Source organism: Lemur catta, chromosome 2 (genome assembly GCF_020740605.2).
Source record: "Lemur catta isolate mLemCat1 chromosome 2, mLemCat1.pri, whole genome shotgun sequence".
NCBI lineage: Eukaryota > Metazoa > Chordata > Mammalia > Primates > Lemuridae > Lemur > Lemur catta.
Window position 1 is genome coordinate 60,057,226 of NC_059129.1, and position 27,173 is coordinate 60,084,398.

Below are 27,173 nucleotides of genomic sequence, written 5' to 3' on the forward strand. Positions count from 1 at the left end.
TCAGTGTGCCACAGCCCAGACCTCCCGGGGAGACCAGCATTGTGGGCCCAGTGTGGGGCTCAAGCTAGAAATGGCCCCTAACCCAAGCACTTGGGCACAGTGATAAGCAGGGAAAATATAATTTTACATCTATTTATTTATAGGCATTAATAATTCCCATGTATAGTGTGTACTTTTGAAGCCCAGGCCTGAGTGGCACTGAGAGAACTGAGAGTAAAGCTCATGCCCAGGGCCCCACAAAGGGTTGGAGAATACAGTGAGGGTGTCCCTGTGCACCTGCAGGTAAGGGACAGCAGAGTCACCTGCGAACAGAGAGTAGGTCTATTGTGTTCTCTGTTGTGTTCCCCTCCTGGAACGTTGAAGAGTCCACAGCCGTAACAGCTGTTTGAAAATGCATAAGAAAGAACCTTTCATTATCAGAAATAAAATGACTGTACAAGGTAAGAAGAAAACTTTGCTATGCTGATCCCCAGAATGATAACTCTTTTCCAGTGCACACCTCAGAATGTCAGATGTAAATTTCTGCACTTGATTTTTTGATATAGTCTATATGACAAATGTTACAGCAAAATTTCTAGAAAACTCAAACAAACCACATAATCTACATTTTCCTTTTGTACTAAGTTTTTAATTCCAAGAAAGAGGCAGGTCAGGAACACATTGGAAATCTATCTGATTTCTTATCAGATCCTAATGAAAAAGAATGAATTTTAACTGTCTGATCAAAGGAGGTTTTTTTTTTTTCATTAGTACATAATTTGAAAAGTTTATTAGCTTCACAATAGCCACCGTCAGCATTAGGCAAGCAGTTAGTTCTTAGAAAATGTTAGCAGATTGGTCTTGGCTGTGCTTTGCTCCCACGACTCTTTACTAAAACCTAAAAATCTTCCTTGCTTTGTCCATCGTTTTCATATCCTCATGAGGCTTCCTCTGGCTGCCAGGCTGCAGAAACTTCTTCACCGTGGGGAGGTTGCTGATTCTGGTTTGCAGGGCCTGCAATACACAGATCACAGCCTCACAGTGCAGCCCAAAGACCAAAGCACTTATTAGACAACCCAGGAAATGTGAGCCCTGCCACTCTACACACAGACCCCGTCCCTTCCTTGAGCACCAGTGTGGCGGCTGGGAACAGACAACAGTGAGAAATGAAGATATGGGAAAACTGAGCTGGGTTGTTTCCACATCTTTGCAATTGTGAATTGTGCTGCTATAAACATTCGGGTACAGATGTCTTTGTTATAGAATGTCTTTTGTTCTTTTGGGTATATGCCCAGTAATGGGATTGCTGGATCAAATGGTAGGTCTACTTGTATCTGTTTAAGGTATCTCCATATGAAGTATTACTCAGCTATAAGAAATAACGGTGATATAGAATCTCTTATGTTCTCCTGGAAAGAGTTGGAACCCATTCTACTAAGTGAAGTATCCCAAGAATGGAAAAATAAGCACCACATGTACTCACCAGCAAATTGGTTTCCCTGATCATCACCTAAGAGCACATTTGGGAATAACACCAACTGGGTGTCGGGCAGATGTGGGGGATAGGGGGAGGGGATGGGTGCATATCTACATAATGAGTGCGATGCGCACTGTCTGGGGAATGGACACGCTTGAAGCTCTGACTCGAGGGGGTAGGGGCATGAGCAATACACATAACCTAAACTTTTGTACCCCCATAATAAGTTGAAATTTAAAAAATAAATAAATAAATAAATAAAATAGCACAAGAATAGGAAAAAAACTAAGCTGGGAATGAAGATAGAAGATAGTAAAGACAAACATTGGGGCCAATCAGACCAATTTTCCCACTGAGAGGTGGGGCCGGGGTTGGGGGGGGAGTGTGTAGGGGAGGCCTGGGCAGAGAGGAACACAAGGTCTGACAGCAGGGACTGCAGTCCAGGGAGGGAAACCAGATGGAAAGAGACCTGCCCAGACAGACTCAGTGTGGGAAGACAGGGGGTCCCCCGGGATGATGGGAATCCCAGAGAAATCGGGCACAGAGACTGCAGTGGAATGAATGGGAGTGGAGGGAGACGCTGGGTTCTGGGCCCTTTCCGCTGCAAAAGGTGAAATATTCATGGGGTATGACCCACCTAAAATTTCCACGTCATAGCAAGAATCTTATCATGCCTCAGAACCAGGGCCTAGAAGCTCATTTGGGAGACCTGGGGGCAGTGCCAGCCTGGAGGAGGCTGGGGTCTGAATGTCACCAGTCCAAGGGACTAATACCACATTCCGTCATGGAAAATGAGGGGCTGCCTCTCTGGGGGCTGTGAAATAGTGAAGCTGATCACCTTCAGCAGAGGGAAGTTGGCGGTAAGGCTGGGGTCAAACTCTTCCACGTTGTAGATAATTTCAACCAGCTGAATGTCAGCCCGGCTCAGCCTGTTGCCAACAAGGTAGTCTTGTCCGTGGCTCTTTAACACCTGAGGAATTCGAGGTATCAGATCAGGCACACATGCACAGTCAGGACGGGCACCTGCTTGTCCCTGAGCCTCTTCAGCCTCACCCTCCTCCTCTGCATCCTCACTGGCAGGTGTGAGACCCAGATCTTTCTCCACTGTCCCTGATTCATGAGCAAGAGTGAGAAGCGGGCTCTGCTCCCTGCTCCCCTCCTCGGGGGAAGCCCAGGCTCCCGTTTCCTCTGCTCATTCCCACAGCCCTGCAGAGTTCACACCTCCCACCCTCACTGGCATCCTCGACATGCCCGGGTCTCAGCATCTGCTGCGGCATGTTTCTGTCTGTCCCGCGCCTTAAAGCTCGCAGCCCTGAGGTTCCAGAACTAGCTCTGCTCTCTGCTCTCTCTCTCTGCAGTCTCCCGTGACAGCCCTCTCCACCCAGGACGACACTTCTCCTCTTTCTTCTCTCCTCATTTCTTGGTCTGCATGCTGGGATCTGAAGTAAACCTGGGTGACCTTGATCATCCCTTGCCTTACAGACGTGGCTCTGACTCCTAACTTACATTGCATTGTAATTTGCAAGCTGAAGTGTCCAGGGATGAACTGCACTCGCGCCTGAAATTTATTTGAAATGTAAAAGTAATCTTATTCCACATCCCCTGCCACCATTCTTGTTTGGATATTTCTCATCCAAACTGAAGCACTACAATACTTTCATGATGGGCAGCTGGTCTCATGTCTCCCCACACATGGTTCCAAAACACAGTCTGCCATATTGCTCTCACCATGTTCCTCTTGAATAAAAGCCCAGGGAGTTCTAGAGACTCTAGTCTAGACCACCATCTAGTGTGGCTCTGAGCCTTGCACAGCCCACATTCTCCTATGACAGTAACATTCTGTTGAATACAGAATTCTAGACTTGGGTCTAGTAAATTGAAATTTTGCTGGAAAATTATAACTTGGGAATATGTAGTACAATTCTTCTTCACCGTCTATTTTTATAAAATGCCTTGAGCGTCAGAGAGCTGCACTCGGGTTCAGGAAGTGTCACTGAAAGTGAAGGTCCCTGCCTCATAAATGAATGCCCAGCATGATTTCCATGGCCCTCTAAACTCAGCGCCTTGATGTGCCAAACAGCTCCACTTACTTTTTCAAAGGCAGGGAAATAGCGATTGGTTGTTTTCTCTTTGAGCAAGGCAAGCTGGTTGACTTGCTCCTCAGGTGGATATGTCAGCAGCATGATGATGATTTCATTCAAATCCATCATACCTTCCACATACATATCGATCCTGAAGGACGACACAGGCTGTTAAATGCCTCCTGTCTTAGACTTTATGGTTTAAAACTTTAAGAGAATAGAGCATCAGGTGGTCACTATGTGATTCACCTGCAGTGGGTACTTTTTATAGGTCATTCCATTTCATGTGATTTTTACATCAACATTTATTACATAAAACACCTTATTGGGGTAGATGTCTTTCTAACATTTTTGTTACACACATGATCAAACCCAGGTTCAAAGAGCATCAGTGACTCTTCCTGAATTAAAGTCGTAAGAAACATTGGTGGATTCCCTGCAAGTAACCACCCATACTGCACTAAATTTGCCATTTCTATTTTTGGTCGTTCTGTTCTGGTCATGAACTCAGTGTGACTCAGGTGGCCAAAGACCTGCTGCCTCAGTGACCCCAACAGAGTCCCTGGCACACCCATCTCGGTCATGTTCCTCTTCCTCTCTCACCATCCTGGTCCTCCCAGGCACACGTCTCTGCCTAATGTTAGCAGTTCTTTCAACCGTCCCCCATAAACACGCTTCCACAGCCCTCTCCAAGGGCTGCTGCCCTACTCCAGGTGTGTCTGCATTTCTCCCGACCCGACATGAACACCCCTTCCCTGGTGTGATTCTTACACAGCTACCACCAGTGTGGACAGTAGGAGACCTTCTTTTCTTTTCTGTTAAACTGGGTTTTCCACAATACTTTTTGAAATAACAGCTTTATGGACATATATTCACATACTATAATTGTCACCCATTTAAAGTATACTATTCAGTGGATTTTGGTACATTCACAGAATTCTGCAAAAATCACAACATTCTAAATCCAGAACATTTTTATCACCCTGAAAAGAAAATCTGTACCCATTGGCAGTATTCTTCATTTCTCAGCAATTCCCACTCCTCTAGCCCTGGAATCCACTAATCCATTTTCTGCCTCTACGGGTTTTAATATTATGGACATTTCGTACAAAGGAAATCCTACAAAATTTGACCTTCTGTGTCCGGTTTCCTTTATGTCATAATGTCTTTAATGTCAACCATGTTGAGGATACATCAGAGCCTCATTCTTTTTCATGGCCAAATAATGTCCCCCTGGGAGCCTTTGGCACACTTTGATCCTCCATTAGTCTGCTCATGGATAATTGTCCTGTTTCGACTTTTTTACCTTTATGAATATTGCCCTTATTTTATTTACAAGATGTAGTGTGGATGTATCTTCAATTGTATGGATGATAATCCAGTAGAGAAACTGGTTAAGTGTGTATTAAACTTTTGCAGGAAAGGTGAGTGATTCCAACCAGGTTTTATTTTGAGTCGTCAGCTCTCAGCACAACTGGGAGGAGCTCCCAGAGCTTTGGTCATACTGAATACCCCTGGCTGCTTCAGACTCGTATTAAAATGTTAAGGTAAACCCAGCTTCTTAGATACCAGGCTGTTCTAACCCTTGTCAAGTGACCAGTCCATATAACTGGCTGATAATTGAGTTACCGGATCATCATTCTTGTAAATACTGAAACTCAAATTTTAGCTCCTTTGGATCAATCTCTCCCCAGGCCGTCATCTACACACTCAAGCAATCCATCCTTTGTCCCTGCCTGCTGGCTGGAACTCAGCTCCTAAAGGCCTGGGCACCTGGACCCAGGATTCCACCACCCTCCTGAGTTCATGGTTCAGGAGTGTTTGGAAGCCTCTGTCCCGGCCCTGAACCCGTGGGCTGCATCCTCGTGTATGATCACACTCGCCTGAACCCTCCCACGTTCCTCTTCCCTGACGTCCACAGGACTCTGCCACCCTGGACCTCACCACATGTACCCAAGGCCCAGCCTGCTGCTCTCTGGATCCCCGTCACAGTCATACTCGAGGCAGGACCTCAAGTGCTCCTGGGTCACCTGCTGGTGCGAGGACAGAAAATGTACGTACAGGGCTCTCTCCTTTAAGTCCTTCCCGTAGAGGTTGTGCTTGCTGGCGATGTAGTTGAGGATGGCTCTCGTCTGCACCAGCTCCATCCCATCAATCTCGACCAGTGGCACTTGCTGGAACGGCAGACGCCCGTCTTCGGGAAGAAGGAACGAAAAAGGAGAGGGAGGTGACTATGGGCCCAGCTCTTTTTAGAACAAAAAAGCATTTGGTGCAATGATCGAAGATAAAAAATAAAACATAAAATTATTGTCTGGTAGACTTTCAGCTGAAAGAGCATTTTGTGTTTAGTGTCTTATAGTCCTTTTTCTTATTAATCTGTATTTTCCTTTTCAGCCTTTTTATTTCGTATCCAATGGTAGGTCCCCCATATATTTTGTGTTGATTTATCTTCATGGATATTTTGCAAGAAACTTGGACAGGCTACAACAGGGCTACCATCCTAATTTCATTTAAAATGGGAAGTTCTGAAAGTAAGTCTCATGGTATTCATGACATTTAAGGTAGATCTGACAGAAGTTTCTATGTAAAGGTCCCTTTCTGTGCTCTTCAAAGCCTATAATATTGCCAGGATGTCACCTTGTCAGCCTGGGAAGAGTAAAGAACTCAAGATGGACCCATATCTACTGCTTTCCTCCAATGCATGTCCTTGGGTGTCCTTGCCTGGGGGAGCTGTGTGGGACCCTGAGTTGTCACAGCTCTATCATGGTGCAGAAAGCAGGAGAAAGCAAGGACAGGGCATTCTCAGGGAGCTGGGGATGGTTCCTTTAGCAAATACTCAGTGAGGTCCGGCCCTTTTCAGCCCTGAGAGTTGCCAGACCTGCTCAAGGAAACACTCCCCTTCCATTTTAACCACTTTTCTCCCTCTCCACCACCCGAAATCACCACTCCCAACAGGCATGGCCTGGTGTGAAGACCTCCCCGTGCACCTTCTGTTAGATACCCGCACAGAGGCAGTCAGATACTTGTTCTTACCATTTCTTAACTTATCCAGATCTTCTGCTGATTCTAAAAATATCTCTTCGAACTGAAAGCAAAAAGCAAATGAGTTCTTGTTAGTTCATCCCATAGCATTATAGACTTTTAAAGTTGCATACCCCCGTCCAGAACATAACATGGAGAAGGGAAGATTTCTGAGATTTGCAGATACAGAGATTAGTCTGGTCATGGCCATTTGGGAATTTAGACTAGACTCAACAGGAAAAGGGTCCGTGTCACAGGACATAGCTGCTCCTTCTTGTATTTCACTTCACCCCCACCCTGACCTCACCAGTGTCCATGATCCAGTCATGATCTGGAGGCAGATATCAGTGAAGGGAAGGGACTGAAATGTTATTTTGGGTAAAATGTTGCAATATCTCAGGAAAGCCTGTGTGCCCAGGAGAGATGAGAGAAGAACCTGGGTGTGTCCCCCATGCCATGTACCATGCGCTGACGACTATCTAAGATCTGCCCCCAGGGTTTCTACTGTAATTTCTATCACTCTTTTCCATTTCACAGATTAAAATTGCTTGTCAATCTAGGAAAGGTCAGGAATTTGGAGGTTGCTAATGTGCTCCCAGGAACAGACTTTGTTGCTGATCTGTGATCATGCAGGGTCATAGCGTATTAATAGGTATAAATGTGTGATACAGGTGTGTAAGTGAGGAGGGGTGTGTGGCAGCAATTAACAAAGCATCCACTTCAAGGCAAATAGAAGGATGGTGGTTGGTCACTGCAAGAGGTGGGGTGGGGTAGGCCAGAGTGGTGTGTTTTTGCTTATTTTGTTGTTTTCTTTGAGACAGGGTTTCACTCTGTCACACAGGCTAGACTGCAGTGTCGTCATCATAGACTGCTCCAACCTTAAACTCCTGGGTGGAAGCGATCCTCCTGCCTCAGCCTCCTGAGTAGCTGGGACTCCGGGTGTGAGCCACCAAGCCTTGCTAATTGTTCTATTTTTTGTAGAGACAGGGTTTCACTTTTGCTGAGACTGGTCTCAAACTCCTGGCCTGAAGCCATCCTCCCATCTCAGCCTCTCAAAGTGCTAGGATTAAAGGTGTGAGCCACCACACACGGTCACCACTGTGATGCTGCTTGTGAGGCTGATAGACTAGAGGGTAACTGTCAGCCTCTGGGCACCGGGAACCCAGAGCACTGAGCGAGGGCCTCCAGCCAGCCCTGCCCCCCAGTCCCCTCAGTCAAGCTGGGATGGAGAGGAGGGAGCCTGGGTGCTCTAAGCCTTGCCCCCTGCACCTGCTGTGCTGCACTCACCCTGCCCAGGGCTCTCACACACCTCTGGACCACTGTGAGAGCGGCTTCTTCATTTGTAGAAAGAAACAACCGGGAATGACACTCTGGATTTGTTGTGTGATGGTGTCTTCATAAAATGAGAAAGGATCAGGCTAAAGTCCCACGTATGAACGAAGCAACAGAGAAAGTGCAATCCGAGGCTTCGGTCCACACGTTGCTCTGAGGCTGAAGGGGACACACAGGTTCCCTGCACAGGACGCCTCCTCACCCTCACAGCCTCCTTTCCTGCTCCTGCCCCAGGGACAAGATCTCCTGAGCCTGTCCCTGCCTCCCTCCCTCACACACACTTGCTCAGCCTCAGTCTGCACAGGCAAGTGTTTGTCCCAGGGACACCTCCAGAGGGCAGCGCTCCACAGAGTCACACCCAGAAACCCACCAGCATGTCCTGTTCAGACACTGGGAAGAAGGGCCTTGGAACACTCTGGAATGCTTGGGTGGTCTCCTAGAGGCCCCCACTCCTCATTTTAATCACCTACTTGCTTGTCTGTGTCCTCAGAGACATGAAGGCTGCTCTAGGGCAGGGACCAAGTCTGTCCTGTTCTCTGTCTACCCCAGGGCCTGGCACAGAGCCTGGCACTTAATAGGTGCTCAACAAAATAATTGCTGAATGAGTTTATTCAGTCTTTAAGAGGAACTTTATTATAATCCATACCCTCCTTCCCCCTATTGTGCTGTATATTTTAATTACATTTAGCTTCTCATCTATTTTACCTTTTTATCATGGAAATCTCTAGCATGTATAAAAATACATATAACATCCAATGATCCATGTGTTTCAGTCACCTAGCTTCAGTAATTACCCGCTCAAGCCAAGTTGCTTTCATTGTGTGCCAACCTCTCCCCTCTGGTCATAATAGGAAACAAACCTGGGGTATCATTTCATCTCATCCTAAATACTGGAATGTGTATCTATAAAACATAACAACCATTTAAAAACTAACAATAAATACCATTCCTAATATCAGGCACTATTACACTAAAAAATTAACAATTATTCTTTAATATCATCTAATATTTAATCAATATTCAAGCTTCTAATTGTGGTATAAATCTCATAAATTGTATTTTATACTTTGTTTAAATCCAAATCTAAATAAGGTCCACACATAATGTTTAATTGATGTCTCTTTTGAAAATATCTTTTAATTGCTTATGTGATCTTGGATGGGCAGCTTTCTTTTACTTTCGTTTGGTCAAATCAGAACATTTTTTTCTTAATAACTAGGCATATTTTCCTTGAAGGCAGAACTATTCATAGATTATTTTGTATGGAAGTCTCCTGGCTTAGAAAAGAAATTTCATACAGTCCATTGTAGATGTAACTTAAATTGACCTAAATCCCAACCTACCTCTACTCCAGCTGCAGCCAAGAGCCACCGGATGGCCTCCATTCTGCCCCGTCCATCGTAGTAGTGCAGCTTGACCTTCCCTGGCATAATAGCAGTCTCTTGCTTTCTGTAAACGAAATAAATATATGAATGAATGGGTCTGCAAAAGCAACATGTACTTTTGGATATACGGTTGGGGCATCTGCCTTCCTTGTGGCAGGGTTAGAGGAGTCCCCAGAAGGTCTTCCTTGGCCCAATTTCTTACCTCCATTGTGAAAATGCACCAAACCAGTCTCATGATCCCATTTGTCCTTAATTTAAGAATCTAAATAGGGAAGCCTGGATCCCACACAGGTGAAGGCCCTGGGAGCCTGGGAGGGACCTTGACACCAGAGGACATCCCTGACAGGGAGGAGCAGGAGGGAGCAGAGTCACTCTTCAGCTCTTTGGCTGTTACGCTGCACTCGCTCCCAAGCAGAACTGGGGCTTAGTCTTGTCCTGGCTGTAGCCGATATCTACATTGTCTTTTACAGAACAAGGTGCTCGTTTCTTTTTCCTATTAGATTTCCATATTTTCCCCCTTCTGGGTGACTTTTGTTTTTTAACCTTGAAAAACGGTAGTTGCTGCATTAACATTATATTATAAGGAAAGGAACCAACATTGGTTTAGTGTCTACCACATAAGAAACAATTTCTCATTTTTATTCACATTTATTTGTCATAAAAGTTATTATTCTAAGTTTACACTTGAGATTATTCATATCAATAGAAATTTTGTGATGTGCTAAACCTAGTATGGTATTTATTTGACAATGATTTTTTTTTTTTTAATTTAAAGAGGTTTTTTCTGAACCAGAGAGGTTTATTCTGAACTGGTGTGTGACCAGTCTGGAGCATAAGACCTCAAGAGAAAATGTGCTGTGACAATAAAGTCTTGGAGCTTCTCTATACAAGCATTTCGCAAACATTAGGTCATGACCTAGTAGTGGCACGTACAATTAACACTGTGGGCTCTGACTAGCATTTTAAAATTGCATGTCATAGAAAATATCAGCATGTATCAGGTGCCAGGGGGAAATTCTTTTGCGTGTGTGGAACATTAATTTATGTTGTGTGCAAGTGAGTGCACATATATGTCTGTGTGCTTTGGGTTCTTGTATGATGTAAGAAACACATGTGACTGGGACTAGCTAAAAAGGTTTGACAGTTGTTGCTCTAGTCTGCACTACTGACATTTTGGGGTGGGCAGTTCTTGCTGTGAGGGTCTGTCCCGTGCACTGGGGGATATTACAAAGCAGGATCCCTGGCTTCCACCCACTGGTAGCATAGTGTTGTGCCACCCCCCTCACTCATGTGACAACCAGACACATCTCCACACATTGTCAGATGTCCCTGGGGCAAAGTCACCCCTGGCTGGAGGGAGAACCACTGCTGTAACCAAGGTCCCACATAAAATGGAACCAAAGGGATCACCTCCCACAGAGACCAGGGCAGGTCAGCAACAGTGTCAGGCAAGCTTCAGCAGTGGTGTGACAAAAGCACAGGATTCATGAAAAAGCAAATATTCCATTGCCTAAACGTAGGGAGGGACAGTGTCGGTTTCATTTGTAGTCACCAGACTAAAAATTCAGAGCTGAAATGGACAATCTGCCACTACAGAGATAAAGTGTGAAGTCAGAAAACATTTAAAAACATTTTGAAAGATTTATGGTTGTTGAATTTTTAGAACAAATATATTTCTCTACACACAATAGCTATACTTCTAAAAAGGTATGTGAAACTTAAATTTTTTTTTTTTTTTTTTTTGAGACAGAGTCTCGCTTTCGTGCCCAGGCTACAGTGAGTGCCATGGCATCAGTCAAGCTCACAGCAACCTCAAACTCCTGGGCTCAAGCAATCCTCCTGCCTAAGCCTCGCAAGTAGCTGGGACTACAGGCATGTGCCACCATGCCTGGCTAATTTTTCTGATATATATTTTTAGTTGTCCGTATAATTTCTTTCTATTTTTAGTAGAGACGGGGGTCTCGCTCTTGCTCAGGCTGGTCTCGAACTCCTGACCTCAAGCATTCCACCTGCCTCGGCCTCCCAGAGTGCTAGGATTATAGGCGTGAGCTACCGCGCCCGTCCGAAACTTAAATTTTTACATGTCAAAATAATTTAGGTATTCCAGAAGAACCTTTATTTTTCTTTTCTTTCCTTGACATGTTTTTTCTGGGTCACATGTAAATGTATTTCTTTTTTTGGAAACTTCCATTCACACTTCCTAACTAACATCCGTTGAGCAGTTTCCATGTCCAGCCATGGCTGTCATGGACACTGATGGCTGGTAGGGAAGGTACGAGTTTGATTTGGTCGCTGCCTCCAAAGGAGTTTAAATCTAGTCAGAACAACACCCTTGTGGACAAATGACAGAGCAGCATGTGCCCAGCAGAGACTTCACTTAACAGGTTCCTGGGAATTCCAACCAAAGTCATGATTTTCTTCAGCAAGAAGTCAGAGCAAGGGCTGCCAGGCTGGGAAACCTGAGGACCTGCCCCTGCCCACGTGGCTCCTACCATCCAGGGTGGCATCGTCCAGGCTCAGCAACTGTTCTTACCTCTCAAGTGTCTGCTTTCTACTCTTAGGTTAGGGTCGCTCCTTGGAGTTGTCCAAAAATCTGTTTATGGCATATTTAAAAGTGCTTGTTCTTTATTTCTGTTTCAATTTCTCCTTCCTTAGACACTATTTTTTTCCTCTGAATTTTTTTTTTGCCCTGCAAAGGTCCAACACCAATGTGACGTTTCACTGGGTCTCTGTGAGATTCCGAGGCTTTCCTGGATAAGATCTTTGTTTTATTTATTTTTTATTTATTTATTTATTTATTTATTTATTATTTTTTACGTTGGCAATTATTGCGGGGCACTACTGACTCTTCTCATGTTACATCCTACTGGGTGACTTCATGCCCGTTATAAACACTAATTATACGTCCTACTGATACATACTCTCCTCTCACCACTTCCCGAGTTACAGCGCTAGGAGCGTCTGAGAAGTCAGCCCTCCCTCCAAGTTTCTGAGATTAAGGACTCACTTTTGGAAAACTGAGAACAACTTCCATTATGAGACCTCAGGCCGTGGGTTGGAGTCCCTCTGGATGAGGCACCTAGGAAAGACCACCTGGAACAAAGGGACAGGGGATGCCCCGTTGGCCTTTGGGAAAGTGCCAGGGACGCCGGGGACCGGTGGTCTGTACTGGCTTTGTGCACAGTTTGGGTTATTTCTTATTCTCTTCCTCTGCTTTGTCCTCTTATAATTCCAGCTAATAAATGACAAGTCGCCTCTTCCTTTCCTCCTCTCCTGACTCACTGCTCTCAGGGACAACCTATTTCTCCCTTTGTGCAACTACCCTCCAGTTTACGTCCACTTTTGGTACAAAAGCCCCTCCAGTTTCCACCCGAAATTTTAAGTACACGCTGGGCCTCCCTAGTGAGGCTCACCTTACTCCGAGGGGCTTTTGTTTAAAACCTCTTGAGTATCCCGCATCAAGGAAAATTCCGAGTCCAAATGGACAATCTGCCACCATAGAGTTAAAACGTGGAGTCTGGAGCTCATTGTCTATCTCTCTATTTGCTTTTCAAATGACTTTAACTCTGCAGTGGCTGAGTTACTACTGGGGTTGAGAGGAAGCTCACTGAATGTGGATCATTAATTCAGTTCACTAATTAGAGCAGAAAATTCTGGCTATAATATAAACATTGAAAATGCATCTCAAGTGAAAAAAAAACTAAAAGGGTTTTTTTTTAAAAAAAAAAAAAAATCAAACTGCCTTGGAACCTGCTTTACCGAAAACTTTGGTCCTCAGCTTTCATTACATTACCTACTGGGGCAAGTAAAGTTTAGCCATGTAAACAAGTTACAATTTTGCCAGAAATAATTTTCATCCAACCACTTTTTGCAAAATGGTGAGTTTACATTGTTATCTCAAGACTGAAATTCAGAGGTAAAGACTATTAGATCTTTGTGTGCGTATGTGTATATATGTTTAAATGTATTTATGTGTATATACATTGTTATGTATTGTGTTTCCATAGTACCAAATTGGCTTATAAAGGTGTGCTCATAAATTAAGTATGTAAGTCTAGGTGCTCTCTAAATTCATGTGAGTTTTTAATACATTTTTGCTAAACAAGCTAGGTTATTAAAAAGGAAAAGTTATTAAAAACAAAAATCTTCAAATTGCCACACACATTGTTGCCAGACTTTAGGAGTCAATTTACCTCTGCTTAATGTTTTAAGGTGTCAAGGTTTAATACAAATATTATAAAACTATAAACCCAGCCACAACCAAAATGATCTGTGTTTATGTGATTTTTGATAAGTAAGACTAATTTAACATTGGTAGCTTAAGGAAAACAGCTGGATCTTCTGAGTTATCACCAAAAATACCCACACGTTTGTTGTTCTTATGTAACATACACAAGCTATAAAAATGGTTAACAGGGAAATATATTAAAATAATAACTAACATCGAAGCAAATTGCTAAAATAAATAAATTGAACAAATATAAATAAAATAGATGCTTATAACAAATAATTGGAAATTTCCTGCTTCTTACTAAAAGGTAAGGCTATTAAGAATAAAAATTCTAGTCAATATACGTGATTGTATATATGTATTTATAAAGTATACAAAAAATACGATGTGTTTTTTTTAAAATAATAAAAGATTACAGAAGAGTCCTAAAATGTGTTCTTATTGAAAATGGGGTAACTCTGACTGATTCAAAGGTTATTTAAAGGTTATTTGTTTAAAAAAAAAAAGGGTAGAGGGACCCTGTAAATGGGGGAGAGAGAGGGATGTGGAGGGTTATGGACACAAAGATGTATATTTTTGACAAGAAGTTTTGGCAAGAAAAGAGAATGATTTAATATAAAGAAATGATCTTATATAGTAAATTTTTATGCAAAAATAAACTGGTTATTTAAGAAAGGGGAAATTGAGGACAATATAGAAAGTCCAAGTATGTCATAGATCGTCTATGTAAGTTGTGATAAGATTAATGAAAGAAAATTTATAAAGGAATTTTGTGTGTGATCAAGTTGGCTACAATTTTATTAATAAAAAATATTTTTTTGGTTAAAACAAAGTTTTCTTAAGGTATTGATTTGCTCTTACTAAAATTGCAGTAAGTTCTGATTCTAATTCTATAATCTGCTTCTTTTAAGACTTTGCAGATTTCCATCTCAGAAGTTCAACTTTTGCTTCATCTTGCTGTTTTCAGCCTTTTCTCTCCTTCAGAAGGCCTGAGATGATGACCCTCTCCTTCAACGTTTTTGGTGGTTCCTGTAACTTTTTCTCCCCCTTTAGAACTGGTTCTAAGTCTGCTGTTAATGTCTGAAGCTAAAATGTTTACGTTAAAGGTCTAAAAAGCAATGCTTGTTTCTTAGCTTCTTGATATATCTGAATTGTTCAATATGATTAAAAAAGTCTTCCTGTGCTATCACTAAGAGGTGCACAATCCCCTTCTCAAGGTGCTACTTTTCTAGTTTCTTGTTTCCTTTATAATGTAATACTCACCCATGACCCTAACAGTCTACTTATGTCTGACCCTTATCGTGAGGTTTGACTTCCAAGTTGCCCAAATTTGTTTCCCATGAGAAAAAGGAATCGCACTAAAGATTTTTTTTTTTTACTTTTTATTTACTGGCCTAAGAATCAAAGATTTTATGTTTTATCAAGGTAATTCTTATTGTCCATATTAGGTTTTTGATTACTTGGGAAACCTGTGCTTTAAAAGTTAAGGTTTTTCTGTATTGCCTTTAAAGTCTCCTGATTGTCACTTTTGGTTAAGCAAATTGCTATTATTTTATAGTCACATGGGATCCTATTTTGATCAAATGTTCTAAGCCTTTTAACATCTTTGACAAATGTCTGCAAAATTTAGATAATTTCAATGTTTAGCTACCTGTAAGCTTCTTTTTCCTGCCATTGTCACAACTGGGCAGGATTTATAACCTTTTGGTTAAGATGTTAATTATTTAAAGAGACCCCCAAAAGCATTCTGATATAAAAGCCTCTACATCCTTAGCTCAAAGAGTTTTAACAAAATGCTTCTTTTGTATAGTGAATTCCTACAAGTCTGACAGTAGCTCAACGGTTATAGATAAGTTAACTTTATAACCTTCCTTTTGGCCTTTGCTCTTATGTTGTTTAAATGGTTTTAAAAGTTGATAAATACCTGCCCACCTCCATTTCATCTGGCCTTGAACATCTAATTGGCTATAAGTCTTTTGACTTGAAGTCTCTGGGCCACAGTGTCCCACTGAGGGACAGGGTGGAACTGGGGCAGGGAGTTGCACCACCTGGCAATGACCAGGCAAGATGAAAGTTTGGCCATCAATGAAAATCCTGCCTCTGGCAAATCTTGGCCAAGAAGAAAAAAATGTAAAACCGCTCCCCACCTCCCGACTGAACAGACCCCCTGTTGGCCAAGGGGACCCCAGAAAAACGTTAAAACGGAGTCTTAAGAGGTCAGACACACCTTGTCATACTCCCCTCCTTTTGGAGTTTAACATTAATGTTCAAATAGAAATCATAAGACTGAAAAAATAGCCTCCATGACAATAAGATACCAAATTTAAAAACAGAACCGGAGGCCATTTCAGACAAGGCTTAAGGTGCTGCCCTAAAACTAGAGATAAAGACCCTCAGATCATGGTATTACAGCCTGCAAGATGCAGGCCAAGCACCCAATTCACATTCCCCCAGGAGCCCGGCTGACACTGAAGTAAAGGATAAGCCTGTTTCAGTTTAGTCCACGCAGGGACTTGAACTACTCAGTCTTGAACACCCTCAGAGAGAAACTCACTCACTCAGAATACAAAATTTCGAGAGTGTCAGAAAAGGCAACAGACAGTTCCTTTATTGGCCTGGTTCATCCCCTTCCTTGGCCCACTGGCGGCACTCCCGCTTTCCTTGCTTTTTGGGCGTTACATTATTAACCTTTTGTGAGCTTTGTTAGTAAAAGGCTAAAAACAATGCAGCTGCAGATAGACCCTCAGCCTTCAGCAGCCCTCAAGAATGGGGAGCAAATGGAAGAGGGATTTCTGGCCATGACAGCGCCAGCAGCAGGGGGTTGGGAGGGATTAAAACACAAAGAGGGTTTTAGACCAAGACAAAAGACTACACTAGCTTAATAACCCTGCTGCTCAAAACATGAGACTCCACTGAAGTTCATCTCCCTTGTGTTACTTGTTCCTTCCCTTACTGGGACCAGTAATGTTCCAGCTATTATACTACTACTACTTCTTGGTCCCTGCTTTTTTAACTTACTAATAAAGTGTCTTCCAGGCCTCAAGAGTTCCATGTCAAGGTGGTGGTGGCACAGGGGTTCCAATCTATACCGTCTGCTGAAGACCCCTATAAATCATCAGACCAGTCAGCAAGAGATTTGTACCACCTCCAAAAGTGAATAGGGACAGCGACCCTATTCAGCAGGAACCAATTCCAGAACATGGGATCTTGGGCCCTTCTCCTTAAGAATCAGGAGGGTGGGCTAGGCGCGGTGGCTCACGCCTATAATCCTAGCACTCTGGGAGGGTGAGGCAGGCGGATCGTTTGAGCTCATGAGTTCAAGACCAGCCTGAGCAAGAGCGAGACCCTGTCTCTACTAAAAAATTATAGAAAGAAATTAGCTGGGCAACTAAAAATATATATAGAAACAATTAGCCGGGTATGGTGGCGCATGCCTGTAGTCCCAGCTATTCAGGAGGCTGAGGCAGGAGGATTGCTTGAGCCCAGGAGTTTGAGGTTGCTGTGAACTAGGCTGACACAATGGCACTCTAGCCTGGGCAACAGAGCAAGACTCTGTCTCAAAAAAAAAAAAAAAAAAAAAAAACAATTAGGAAGGTGAAATCTCTCAGGGGGTAATGACACAGTACAAGGACAGGACTAGGGCCTCACTTCTGACCAAGGGAGGCAACATGGCACTACATGATCCAGCCTAGGGAACTGAAGAAGAAAAAAACAGAAACAAAAACAAATGACTTCCTGTCTGCTGGAATTCAGCACACCCACATAAGGTGGGGCGGGGTGGGGGGGATGGGATAAACCGTCTGTCTGTTGAGTAGTATTTTCTGAGACCACTGAAACAAAATGCTGGCAGTAGCTGATAAGGAACCTGGCTGCGAAGAAACCAGATCTATCCAGATCTAACCACCTCAAGCCAAAAAGAACCCCTACACCTCCCTTACCCTGCCTTTCCCCTCATTATAATCTCATTTTGATGCTAAAAATCACACAGGGAGTTGAGATTTAACATGCTGTTAAGACATGCCACACGTGAAGCAGCATGTACTAGAACTACGCAGGCGCAAGACAATCTCCACCTCTAAGTGCTTATTTGTCACCCTTTTCCTGCCTAAGCCTTTTTAAAACTCCCCCTGAACTCCCCTCCAGGAGGCAGCCTGAGGACTTTTCCTCCCTGTGCCTGCAACTCCCATTCCTCCTCTGGCTGGTTTCTCTTGCACAGAGAGCCCAAGGGCCTGGGCCAGCCAACACTGTCCTGTGTGCTATCTTTTCTCCTAAGAACTGTTTCGCCCTGCAGAGCTCCAACCAAAGTGACTTTTCACAGCGTCTTTCTGAGATCCCAAGGCTTTCCTGTATCAGATCTTTTATTAATTTTTTTTTATGTTGTCAGTTCTTGCCCGGCACCACTGACTCTTATCGTGTTACATCCTACCTGGTCACTACATGTGCCTTATAAAAATTATTTACATGTTCTAGTGATATATCTAGCGCTACCCCCGCCAGCCCCCACCCCGCACCCAAGGAATACCCAGTTACAGAGCAGGAAGGGAAAGTGACAGTGCTCCTGCTCCCTGTCCCCTCTCCCTGTGACCTCATAGGAAGCAGGACATCAATCCAGGTTCAGTCCAGGCTTCACAGGATGGGACTCAGCTAGATAACTCAAAAGCTACACTGGTCTGTTGTTAGTTTGTTTTTTAGCTTTCCCTTCAAAGGGGTTGCCATTTTAGAACCCAGTAGTACAGGGTAATTACATAACAAGCTGGGATCATGGTAGCAAAATAACTAACGCTGATTATGAAATCCACCACTGTGCTGTTTAGACAGAATTATCATAGCAATGGAACTCGCTCACACAGTAGAAACAGTAAGACTATGCAAAAATAAGAGTGTTTTGCCAGGGTAGCCATGGGAACATCTAGTCTGGCAAATAGAAGGAATTTGCAAATGCTCTGTTAGACCAGAAACAAGACAGCTCAAGAGAAGGGCAGCATATTTAAGTTTCTCTAAGATGCAATTCCACAACACTTGTTTTACTATCCTATGCATGTAAATTCATTTGCAATTTTGAGACTTTAAACCCTGCTCAGCCTTTGGTCCCACAAACATTGAACAAGTAATAGGAGGAGAAGGAAGAAGAGTATGAGGGGGGAGAAGAAAGATGAAGAGGAAGGAGAAAGAGGAGAAGAAGGGGAAATAGCACACCATTTGGTGTCCAACTGCAAAGTATTAATAATTCATGTGAACAATAAGCTAATGTGTATGTAATCGAATGTGTACATGTAAATTTAGATCCTAATCAGCAGGTGCTGATACCTCCTATTTAACTGTGTAACCAGTTGCGTGTAAGCTCTGACAAATGTATGGTGGCATTTTCAGATTTCCCGTACTGTTGTCACTTTCACTTTTCTCACACCATCTAAGTCACGCCCTTGCTTTCTAAATTCCTGAATCTTATTTTTGTTTAAAGCCATGTCCTTCACGAACCACTAAACAATGCTTGAATTGGTTCCTGAGCACACTAAGAAGGCACAATAAAAACATGAAGTACCTCCACAAAGTAGCACATTTAAACCTGCTCTCCTAGTGAAGCAGACATGAAAACATTTAGGAAGGTTCTTAAGGTCGGCACTAACCTAATGAAGTCCTGGCTGCGTCTCTGCTCAGCTCCTCCAGGCCAGCTCCTGAGCCCTGTGCCAGCTGCTTTAATGCTGGGACATTCCTGCCCGCTGAACTGGGCGGGCCCAATAGGGAACAGCCACTCCCACAGGGTTGAAGGCTCCAGAGTTCAGGGCTGGACTAGAAAGCATGACAGTCAACAGTGTTTCATTTCAAGGTTATCCAAAAATGCACAGCAAGGGATTTCAAATCTATTTGGCTGCCTCAGAAGGTCCCAGGGCACCAGGTTTCTTTGAACACTGTTTAAGGAGGATCTCATTAAATAGGCTGCAGGTTTAGGGCAGATGAGAAAACTTGTGGGGGGAGGAGGACAGTGCCATAACAGGGTGTTCTCAGGGAAGGGGACTTGAGAGAGAGAATGGGGAGATTGCACTTAACGTTTATAAAAAGGACTCATTTGTGAATACTGTTGCAAAATTCTGTAGGCTGGAAGAATCTAGCAGAGTTGTCCCAGCCCTGGGTGGGAAAAACTCAGCTGCATTTCCTGGGGTCACTGGCGGATCCTTCTCTATGGGAACATGTTGGCCTTTCTCTCTAGCCCAAGGCCCTTGATGCACCGTTTCTTCTGCCCAGAACACGCTCTTCTCCCCTCCTCGCAGGCATCCCATCCTTCCTCTGTCCTGTCACTCTTCCCACATTGTGTGTTCAACGTCTGCGTTTCCCCTGCTCAGCGTGAACTCCTGAGGACAGGGCTGCCCAGTCCCTGTGACTGACTGCAGTGCCCAACATACGGCAGGGGCTCAATGCGTATCTGTGATTTCTCTATTTCTAATGGAATTTGTCTAACATAGAAACGTAGAAAGAACAGTGCAATGAGCTTGATGTACCCATCGCCTTGGTTCAACTACCGTCAGCAATATTTGAAGCAAACCCCAATCTTTGTCTTATTTTATCAATAAATAATTTAATGTATATCTTTGAAACCTTTTTTTGGAAATATTTACATTACAGAAAAATTGCAGGCCGGTCTCCGTGGCTCACGCCTGTAATCCTAGCACTCTGGGAGGCTGATTGTTTGAGGTCAGGAGTTTGAGACCAGCCTGAGCAAGAATGAGACCCCGTCTCTACTAAAAATAGGAAGAAATTAGCCAGATGACTAAAAATATGTATATAAAAAAAAATTAGCCGGGCATTGTGGCCCATGCCTGTAATCCCAGCTACTCGGGAGGCTGAGGCAGGAGGATCACTTGAGCCCAGGAGTTTGAGGTTGCTGTGAGCTAGGCTGATGCCACAGCACTCTAGCCTGGGCAACAGAGTGACACTCTGTCTCAAAAAAAAAAAAAAAAAAAAAAAAGATCCCATCTGGGACCCCACACTGCATTTTTTTTTTCCCAGACAGAGTCTTGTTCTGTCACCAAGGGTGGAGTACAATGACAAGATCACAGCTCCCTGCAGCCTCCAACTCCTGGGTTCAAGCAATCCTGCATTTTCCACCTCCCAAAGTGCTGGGGTTACAGGCTGAGCCACCATGCCCAGCCCCAACACTGTAATTAGTTGTTATGTCTCCTTAGTCACCTCCAATCTGTTACAGTTCCTCAGTTTTTCCTTATCTTTCATGACCATGGCACTTTTGAAGATTCTTGGTCAGTTATTTTGTGGAATGTATCTCAGTTTTGGTCTCTCTGCCGTTTTCCCATAATAGGATTGAGTTCATACATTTTTTGCAAAGCATCACAGGAGTCATACTGATAAAGAAAACTCCCATCTATTACCTGGCACATCAGCATAACACTAAACCTATTACCTGGTGCATCAACTACCCTATTACCTGGTGCATCAACTCCCCTAATACCTGGTGCATCAACATAAGACTAACCTATTACCTGCCACATCAACTAATGTATTACCTGGCGGGCATTAGCCACCTGAGACCCCACCCCTTGCATCACCCCAACTTAATAAAAGTGGGAACAATCGGGTAGATGGGGCTCAGAATTTGGTGGTGAGACGTCTCTGAGCCTGCCGTGAATAAACTTTGATTCTCCGACTCTCCCTGTGCCGCTCGGTTTGTCCTTGAAACCACCCGCCGTAACACTTGCTGTAACAATACTGTTCCCTTCTCAGGATACCATTTCCACAAAGAATATCACACCCAAGACATAGTATGCCTTATTAATGGTGATGTGAACCTTGATCCCTTGAGTAAAGTAGTGTCTGCCAGGTTTGTCCACTGTAATGTCACTCTTTATACCTTTGGAATTAATAAATATCTATGGGAGATACTTTATGACTGTGTAAATACTCTGCTTCAAAATAAGTTTCCACCCTCTAACTTTAGTATCCATTATGTACATTGTCTGCAGCAAACACTATCGTCATGTTTCTCTGACAGTGATTTTCTATTTCCCTCATCCCATCTACATTTAATGATTGGAATTCTTCTGCAAAGAAGAGCTACCCCTTCTCCTTCCTTTCTCTCCACACTCGGCCCTTGTGTGTCTATCGATCTGTCTGTCTCTCTCTTCATCTAATCATTTAATTACTGACTTACAGCAGTATGGACTTATGGATATTTTATTCTAACGATTACACTCTAACACTATCCATGTACATAATTTGTGGCTCACACGGCTCCAGCTTTGGCCTGTGGGAGCTCCTTCCGGTTGGTCTTTGTGTCCTTTGTGACAAGCCCCTCTTTTTGTGAGCATTTCCAGAGATTTCCTTGGCCAAAGATGTTCCAGGCTTTTCTTGTATTTTCTCTGCCCCAGCCCTTAAGTCAGCCATCTCTCCAAAGATCCTTGTTTCCTTCTATTGGGGAAGGTATTTGAAAACTGGGATCTAGGCACTGTGTGAGTGCACTGCTTCTGGGATTTTAATGTTCCCAGGCCCTCCCCAGTGGTAAAGTTATGTATGTATGTTAACGTAAACACACACACAGATACACACACATGCACACACACACACATATTTTAAACCTCTTTCTCTGACAAGTGAGAAACTTGGCTCTGATTATCTAAAATATACAGTATTTACACATTTGTTCAATCCTAGTACACATAAAATAGTTTCAGAACTACTAATGTGTACCTCTATAAGAAACAAATTGAATAACAAGAGTATATTGTTCTCCTCACCTTTTACATAGTTTTTTCCCTTGAGCCACAGATATATTTATAAGATCAGTACTTACTTTCTTGTCACTCTCCTGACTCGGTAACTTAAAAGCAGTTCCTGATGTGACTACAGCTACTTATCATTTCAATAAATGCCCACCCAAGGAAAGGGGTAGTGCCAAGTTAGGGAAAAGCTAATCCCACACATTTCAGGGCCAGGGCTCCCTACTAGATTGGAAGAAAAATGCCAAGTCATCTTCTTGGCACAGAAGACCTGGTTAATATGTTCCTTTTCAAGGTTGGCAACAAATGTTTAAACAAAAAGAAAATCAGCTATTAATTGATTTTGCTTTCTCTGCAAGGCCATAGAGGCATAGCCGGGTCCTGGGGTGACCACTGTGTCACAGTGGGACAAACCCTACTCTGCCCTGATGACAATGGACAAAGGCCTTAATAGGTCTGGAAAGTGAATGGGGCCATGACCACGATAGGAGATGGCTAGTGGACATGGGCAGTTGGTCTTCGTTCTACCAGAACTTGACATCAGAAGAAAGCAAGGTTAGAGTAACCTCCCACATTTGGCCATTTGGAAATGTCTACCACCCTTTGGGAAGATTTACTGGCCAGTTATAGAAGGCCTGTGTACATAACATGAAACAGCTGCTCTCAACTTTCCCCCCTGTTAGGTCTGGAGCCGAGAGAGAGACACACGAAGCCTCGTGTGTAGCAAGATACTGTTTATTTTGAGCATCCGGGTGCAGATGGGTGGAGGTGAAGAAGCATCCACGAGAGAAAAGGGGAGAGCCTTGGGTTTTATAGAGGGTTTTTGGGGGGGAGCAAGTAAGTGGGCCAGAACTGCTGCTTGTAATAAATTTTTCTTCAAATAACCCAATTCTAGGACCCTTGCCCTAGTCACATCCATGCCTCTGCTCTGGCCTTGTCCTTATCAAGAGAGCTAGGGAGGGATGGCCTTCATCTCTCTCAGGGAGGGAGGGGGAAGGAATGCTGGCTGCAGCTGGCTGTTAGATTTACAAAGTCTGGGGACTCTCCAGACTCCTGTGGCTATTGTTTTATAAGCCTAAGTTTTGCATTAACCACATTCTGTCCTATACATACTTCTTGGGTTCCCACCTGGAACAAACTTAACACCCCCAACCTTTTAAAAGAAGACATTTGCCACATCTACCCCTTCTAGATGTAAAGAGGTTGCCAATATATGGTAGAGTTAGAAAATCACACATCTTGTAAATGTCCATTTGTTTAAAAAAAAAAAAGAATCATAGAAAAAAATGTCTTCTGAAAATGGCTTTTTGAAATGGAGTTGTCAATGTGAGGTTTAGTGTGTAATATAGCACACAGTTACTCGAAATGGCTGTCATTATTATTATTATTACTGTGCGTACAGTTTTGTACGTACAGGGAGGAGTTGCGTATACAAGCAGTGAAACCACTCTTTATAAAATTAATAAAGCGCCACCAGGTGGGGACTGTGGTAGAAGCCTGATTTCTGCAAAGGTATAGGCATAAATGTATATATAACCAGCCACTGTTCCCTGGCTTGCTTTCCTGTAAGTGCATGACTACTCAGGAGTCATACAGCTGATGGACATACAGAGTCTTAATTTTCTTCATTGCTCCATAGATAACATCACCCCTGGCTAGTTTTTGAGGTATCTTCCAGCCCTGCAGCATGGTGGACCAGCGGACCCACCCAGACCAGTGGCCCATATCAAGGGACTGACTCAAGTGGTCTTGAGACCCCCTACCCAGGAACTGACTCAGCATAAGAAGACAATTTCTACACCCCTATGGTTCTGCCCTGAACCCAGCCAATCAGCAGACCCAATTGCCTAGCCCTTTGCCTGCCGAACTATCTTTAAAAATCCTTTCTCCCAAATTCTTGGAGAGATGGATTGGAGAAATTCCTCCTGTCTTCTCACATGGCGCCTGCGATAGTCTCAGTGCATTGTCTTCCTCTTGAGCAGTGGGTGATGAACCTGGGTGGGCTATAACAGCAGGGTCCCAACTGCAAGGACCTCAGCCTCTGGGGCTGGTGAGGGAGGGTGGGTAATGGGACAAAGGGAGTATTTAAAATTCTGGGAAAGATTTTCCAGGTGGAATTTTGCAAGAGGAGTGTCTCTGGGCCAAGACAAAGATTCAGTCATCACGGTGCAATCCAAAGCAAGCTGCTGAGCTAAAGAAAACATAAACACACAAGTAGAGGTCATTTGGGCTGACAAACAAAAGGACCCAGCTGTAAGGAGGTCAGTGCCATCAAGCTAGAGATCAAACGCAGCCACTGGGACTGGTGCCCTAAAGGGACAGGCTGCTGCCAGACACTGGAAGCACTGGCTCAGAAAAGAAAGGGTCCTAAGGTTTCAGAAGAATGTGGTCCTAGGAACTATGTTCTAAAGCAGGTTTTATAAACTAGAGCACATTCACTAATAGGAATCAGGCTATGTTTGCAGCTTGTACTCCTGACCAAGGACTCGTCACCAACTAATGCCTAGATATGGCCAAGAACATGTCATAAAAGGACAGAGGAAGCAACTATGAATGTTCAAAATACTCTATTGAGCTCCAATTTGTATAAAATGTAAACTTGCCTTCATCCCTGCCCCCTCCCATTGACATAATTGAACATGCGTGATTTTTTAAAATTTGTAATCATTATGGGTACATAATAGTTGTATGTAATTATAGGGTACATGTGATGTTTTGATACAGGCATATAATGGGAATTAATCAAATCAGAGTAAGTGTGGTATATCCATCACCTCAGGCATTTATCATTTCCTTGTGTTAGGAACATTCCAATTCCACCCTTTTAGTTATTTTAAAGTATATCTTAACTTATTGTTGATTGTAATCATGTTGTTGTGCTATCACATATTGTTTATTTTATTTAACTATAGTTTTGCACCCATTAACCATCCTCACTTTATCTCACCACCCCCTATTCCCCTTCCCTGCCTCTGATAACCATCATGCTACTCTCTGTCTCCATGAGATCAAGTCACATGAGATATTTTGCCGGAAGGATCTAAGGAGTTGGTGGCTGACTAGGTGCCATGGGCTCCCCTGTCTCTACCTCACTCCCGCACCCAATCATCTATCAAGTTTGCTGATTTTCTTCAATGTTTTTGACCCCATCTCCTCCTCCCCATCCTTCTTCCTCTGCCTGACTTCTGGCCAGATCATCATTCATCTGGGTTCGTATAGAAGCCTCCTAACCAGATTCCCTGTTTCTCGCTATATATTAGCTAAGATGCTTTCAGCTCCAAGCAACAGAAAATCCTGAAGTGTTCTAGCAATAAGAAAGATACATGTCAGCAAGAAATCTGGAAGCGTGCCTAGAGATGATTAACTTGGCAACGCGACAACATTATCAAGGACCCTGTGCGAGTCCATCTTCCTGCTTCATCAGAGCTGTGCCCTCCCCCACAACGACCGCCACAGCCATCACGAGACACGTCCTGTGGCGGGAGGGGTAGTTTCTCCTGAGCACGTCTTTTTGATACGAAGTAAAACTTCTCCTGGAAGCTTCTTAGCTGACTTCCCCTTTTTGATCCTTAGTCTAGGTTGCATGCAGACATGTGATCATGATTGTCTTAGACTAATCAAAATTCAGGGTGGAACTGACTTCCTGAGAGGGCGATGCCAGAACAAAACTGACGAGTGGCTCTCAGACGGGCTATCACTGTGAAAACAGGGATGGAGGTCCTACTTCCTGACTCCTCCCTCACCCAGGTTGCCTGCTGCTTTTATGAACCCCGGGGGGTACCTGTTCTAGCCACATCATCATACTTATCACATACTATTGTTATTATTATTACCGTTAGTAATGGTTTGACTATAAGCACCATGAGGTCAGGGACCATGTTGGCAATGGAAAAAAAGCCAAATTCTGTAAAATACTTTGAAAGAGATTTATTCTGAGCCAAATTTGAGGACCATGACCCGGAGCCACACCCAAGAGGCCTTGAGCAAGTGGACTCGCTGTGCCTGGGTTACAGTTTGGTTTTATACATTTCAGGGAGACAGGGGTTACAGGTAAAGTCATAAATCAATACGTGGGAGGCATATATTGGTTTGGCCCGAAAAGGTGGGCCATCTTGGAGTTGGGGCTTACAGGTTATAGGTGGGCTTAAAGATTCTTTGGCTTGTAATTGGCTAAAGACATGAAGATTTGTGTAAAGGCTTGGAATGTTTTAACATAGTTGCTGTTTATCAGAGATAAGCCACCAGAAATATAGTTGTTGTGTAAATTGAGGACGTGCAGGTTTGTCTTGCATACCCTTAGGCCTGTTAATGGGTCACAAAGGATGTCCCCAAGAAGGGAGGGGAGCATGATAAAGCATGTCTGACCTCCTTCCTCCTGGCAGGCAATTTAGTCCTAGAATATTCCTTTGGCCATGAGGGGGTCCATTCAGTCAGCCGATGGGGGGCGGTGAGCCTTAAAATTTTATTTTAGTTCACAGTGTCTACATCGGTTTCCACTATATCCTCAGCACAGCATCCAATATGGTGGGAAGGATTTAAGAACCATTTCTTAACTGAATGAATAAGTGAATGTTGAAAATAATTTTGCTAGTTAAGACTTATTAAGTAACTACTTTTGTAGCAAGCGCCATGCTAATTGCTTTTCATATATCATCTCATTTAATCCCCATAACCCTCTTTTGATGCTGATACCATTCTAATCCTACAGGATAAGAAATCTGGAGCTTAAAAAGTTTAAACAAGGTCAGAGCTAGAAAGGATAGTGGGAATTGAGCCTGCTCTCTTGATCACATTATATTTCCTTCTGATTTTAGTACAAAGAAGGCAAGAGGTAGGCTCTAAATAGTAATCCATGGGTTTGTATTTATCTCAGTCTTTTATTTGACTTGCACAATATTTTTAAAACATTGAAGCTGTCAAAGTGAAATAAAATATACAGAT

General features: G+C 43.4%; 1 protein-coding gene across 2 annotated transcripts; it reads right to left on the reverse strand.

Annotated features, from left to right (window-relative positions):
• Positions 1–606: 606 nt before the first annotated feature.
• On the reverse strand, positions 607–22,325 carry LOC123632950 (glutathione S-transferase A3-like). Of its 2 annotated transcripts, none has more exons than XM_045543748.1 (7): positions 22,307–22,325; positions 9,234–9,339; positions 6,571–6,622; positions 5,599–5,731; positions 3,547–3,688; positions 2,295–2,426; positions 607–993 (listed from the first exon to the last, which is right to left on the reverse strand). In XM_045543748.1, the coding sequence occupies exons 2-7, from the start codon at positions 9,318–9,320 to the stop codon at positions 871–873; spliced, it is 669 nt and encodes a 222-aa protein (XP_045399704.1). In that variant the 5' UTR covers positions 9,321–9,339; positions 22,307–22,325; the 3' UTR covers positions 607–870. The 2 variants fall into 2 exon arrangements, with proteins under 2 accessions (XP_045399704.1, XP_045399703.1); XM_045543747.1 differs by lacking the exon at positions 22,307–22,325 and adding an exon at positions 19,134–19,241.
• Between the last annotated feature and the right edge of the window lie 4,848 nt (positions 22,326–27,173).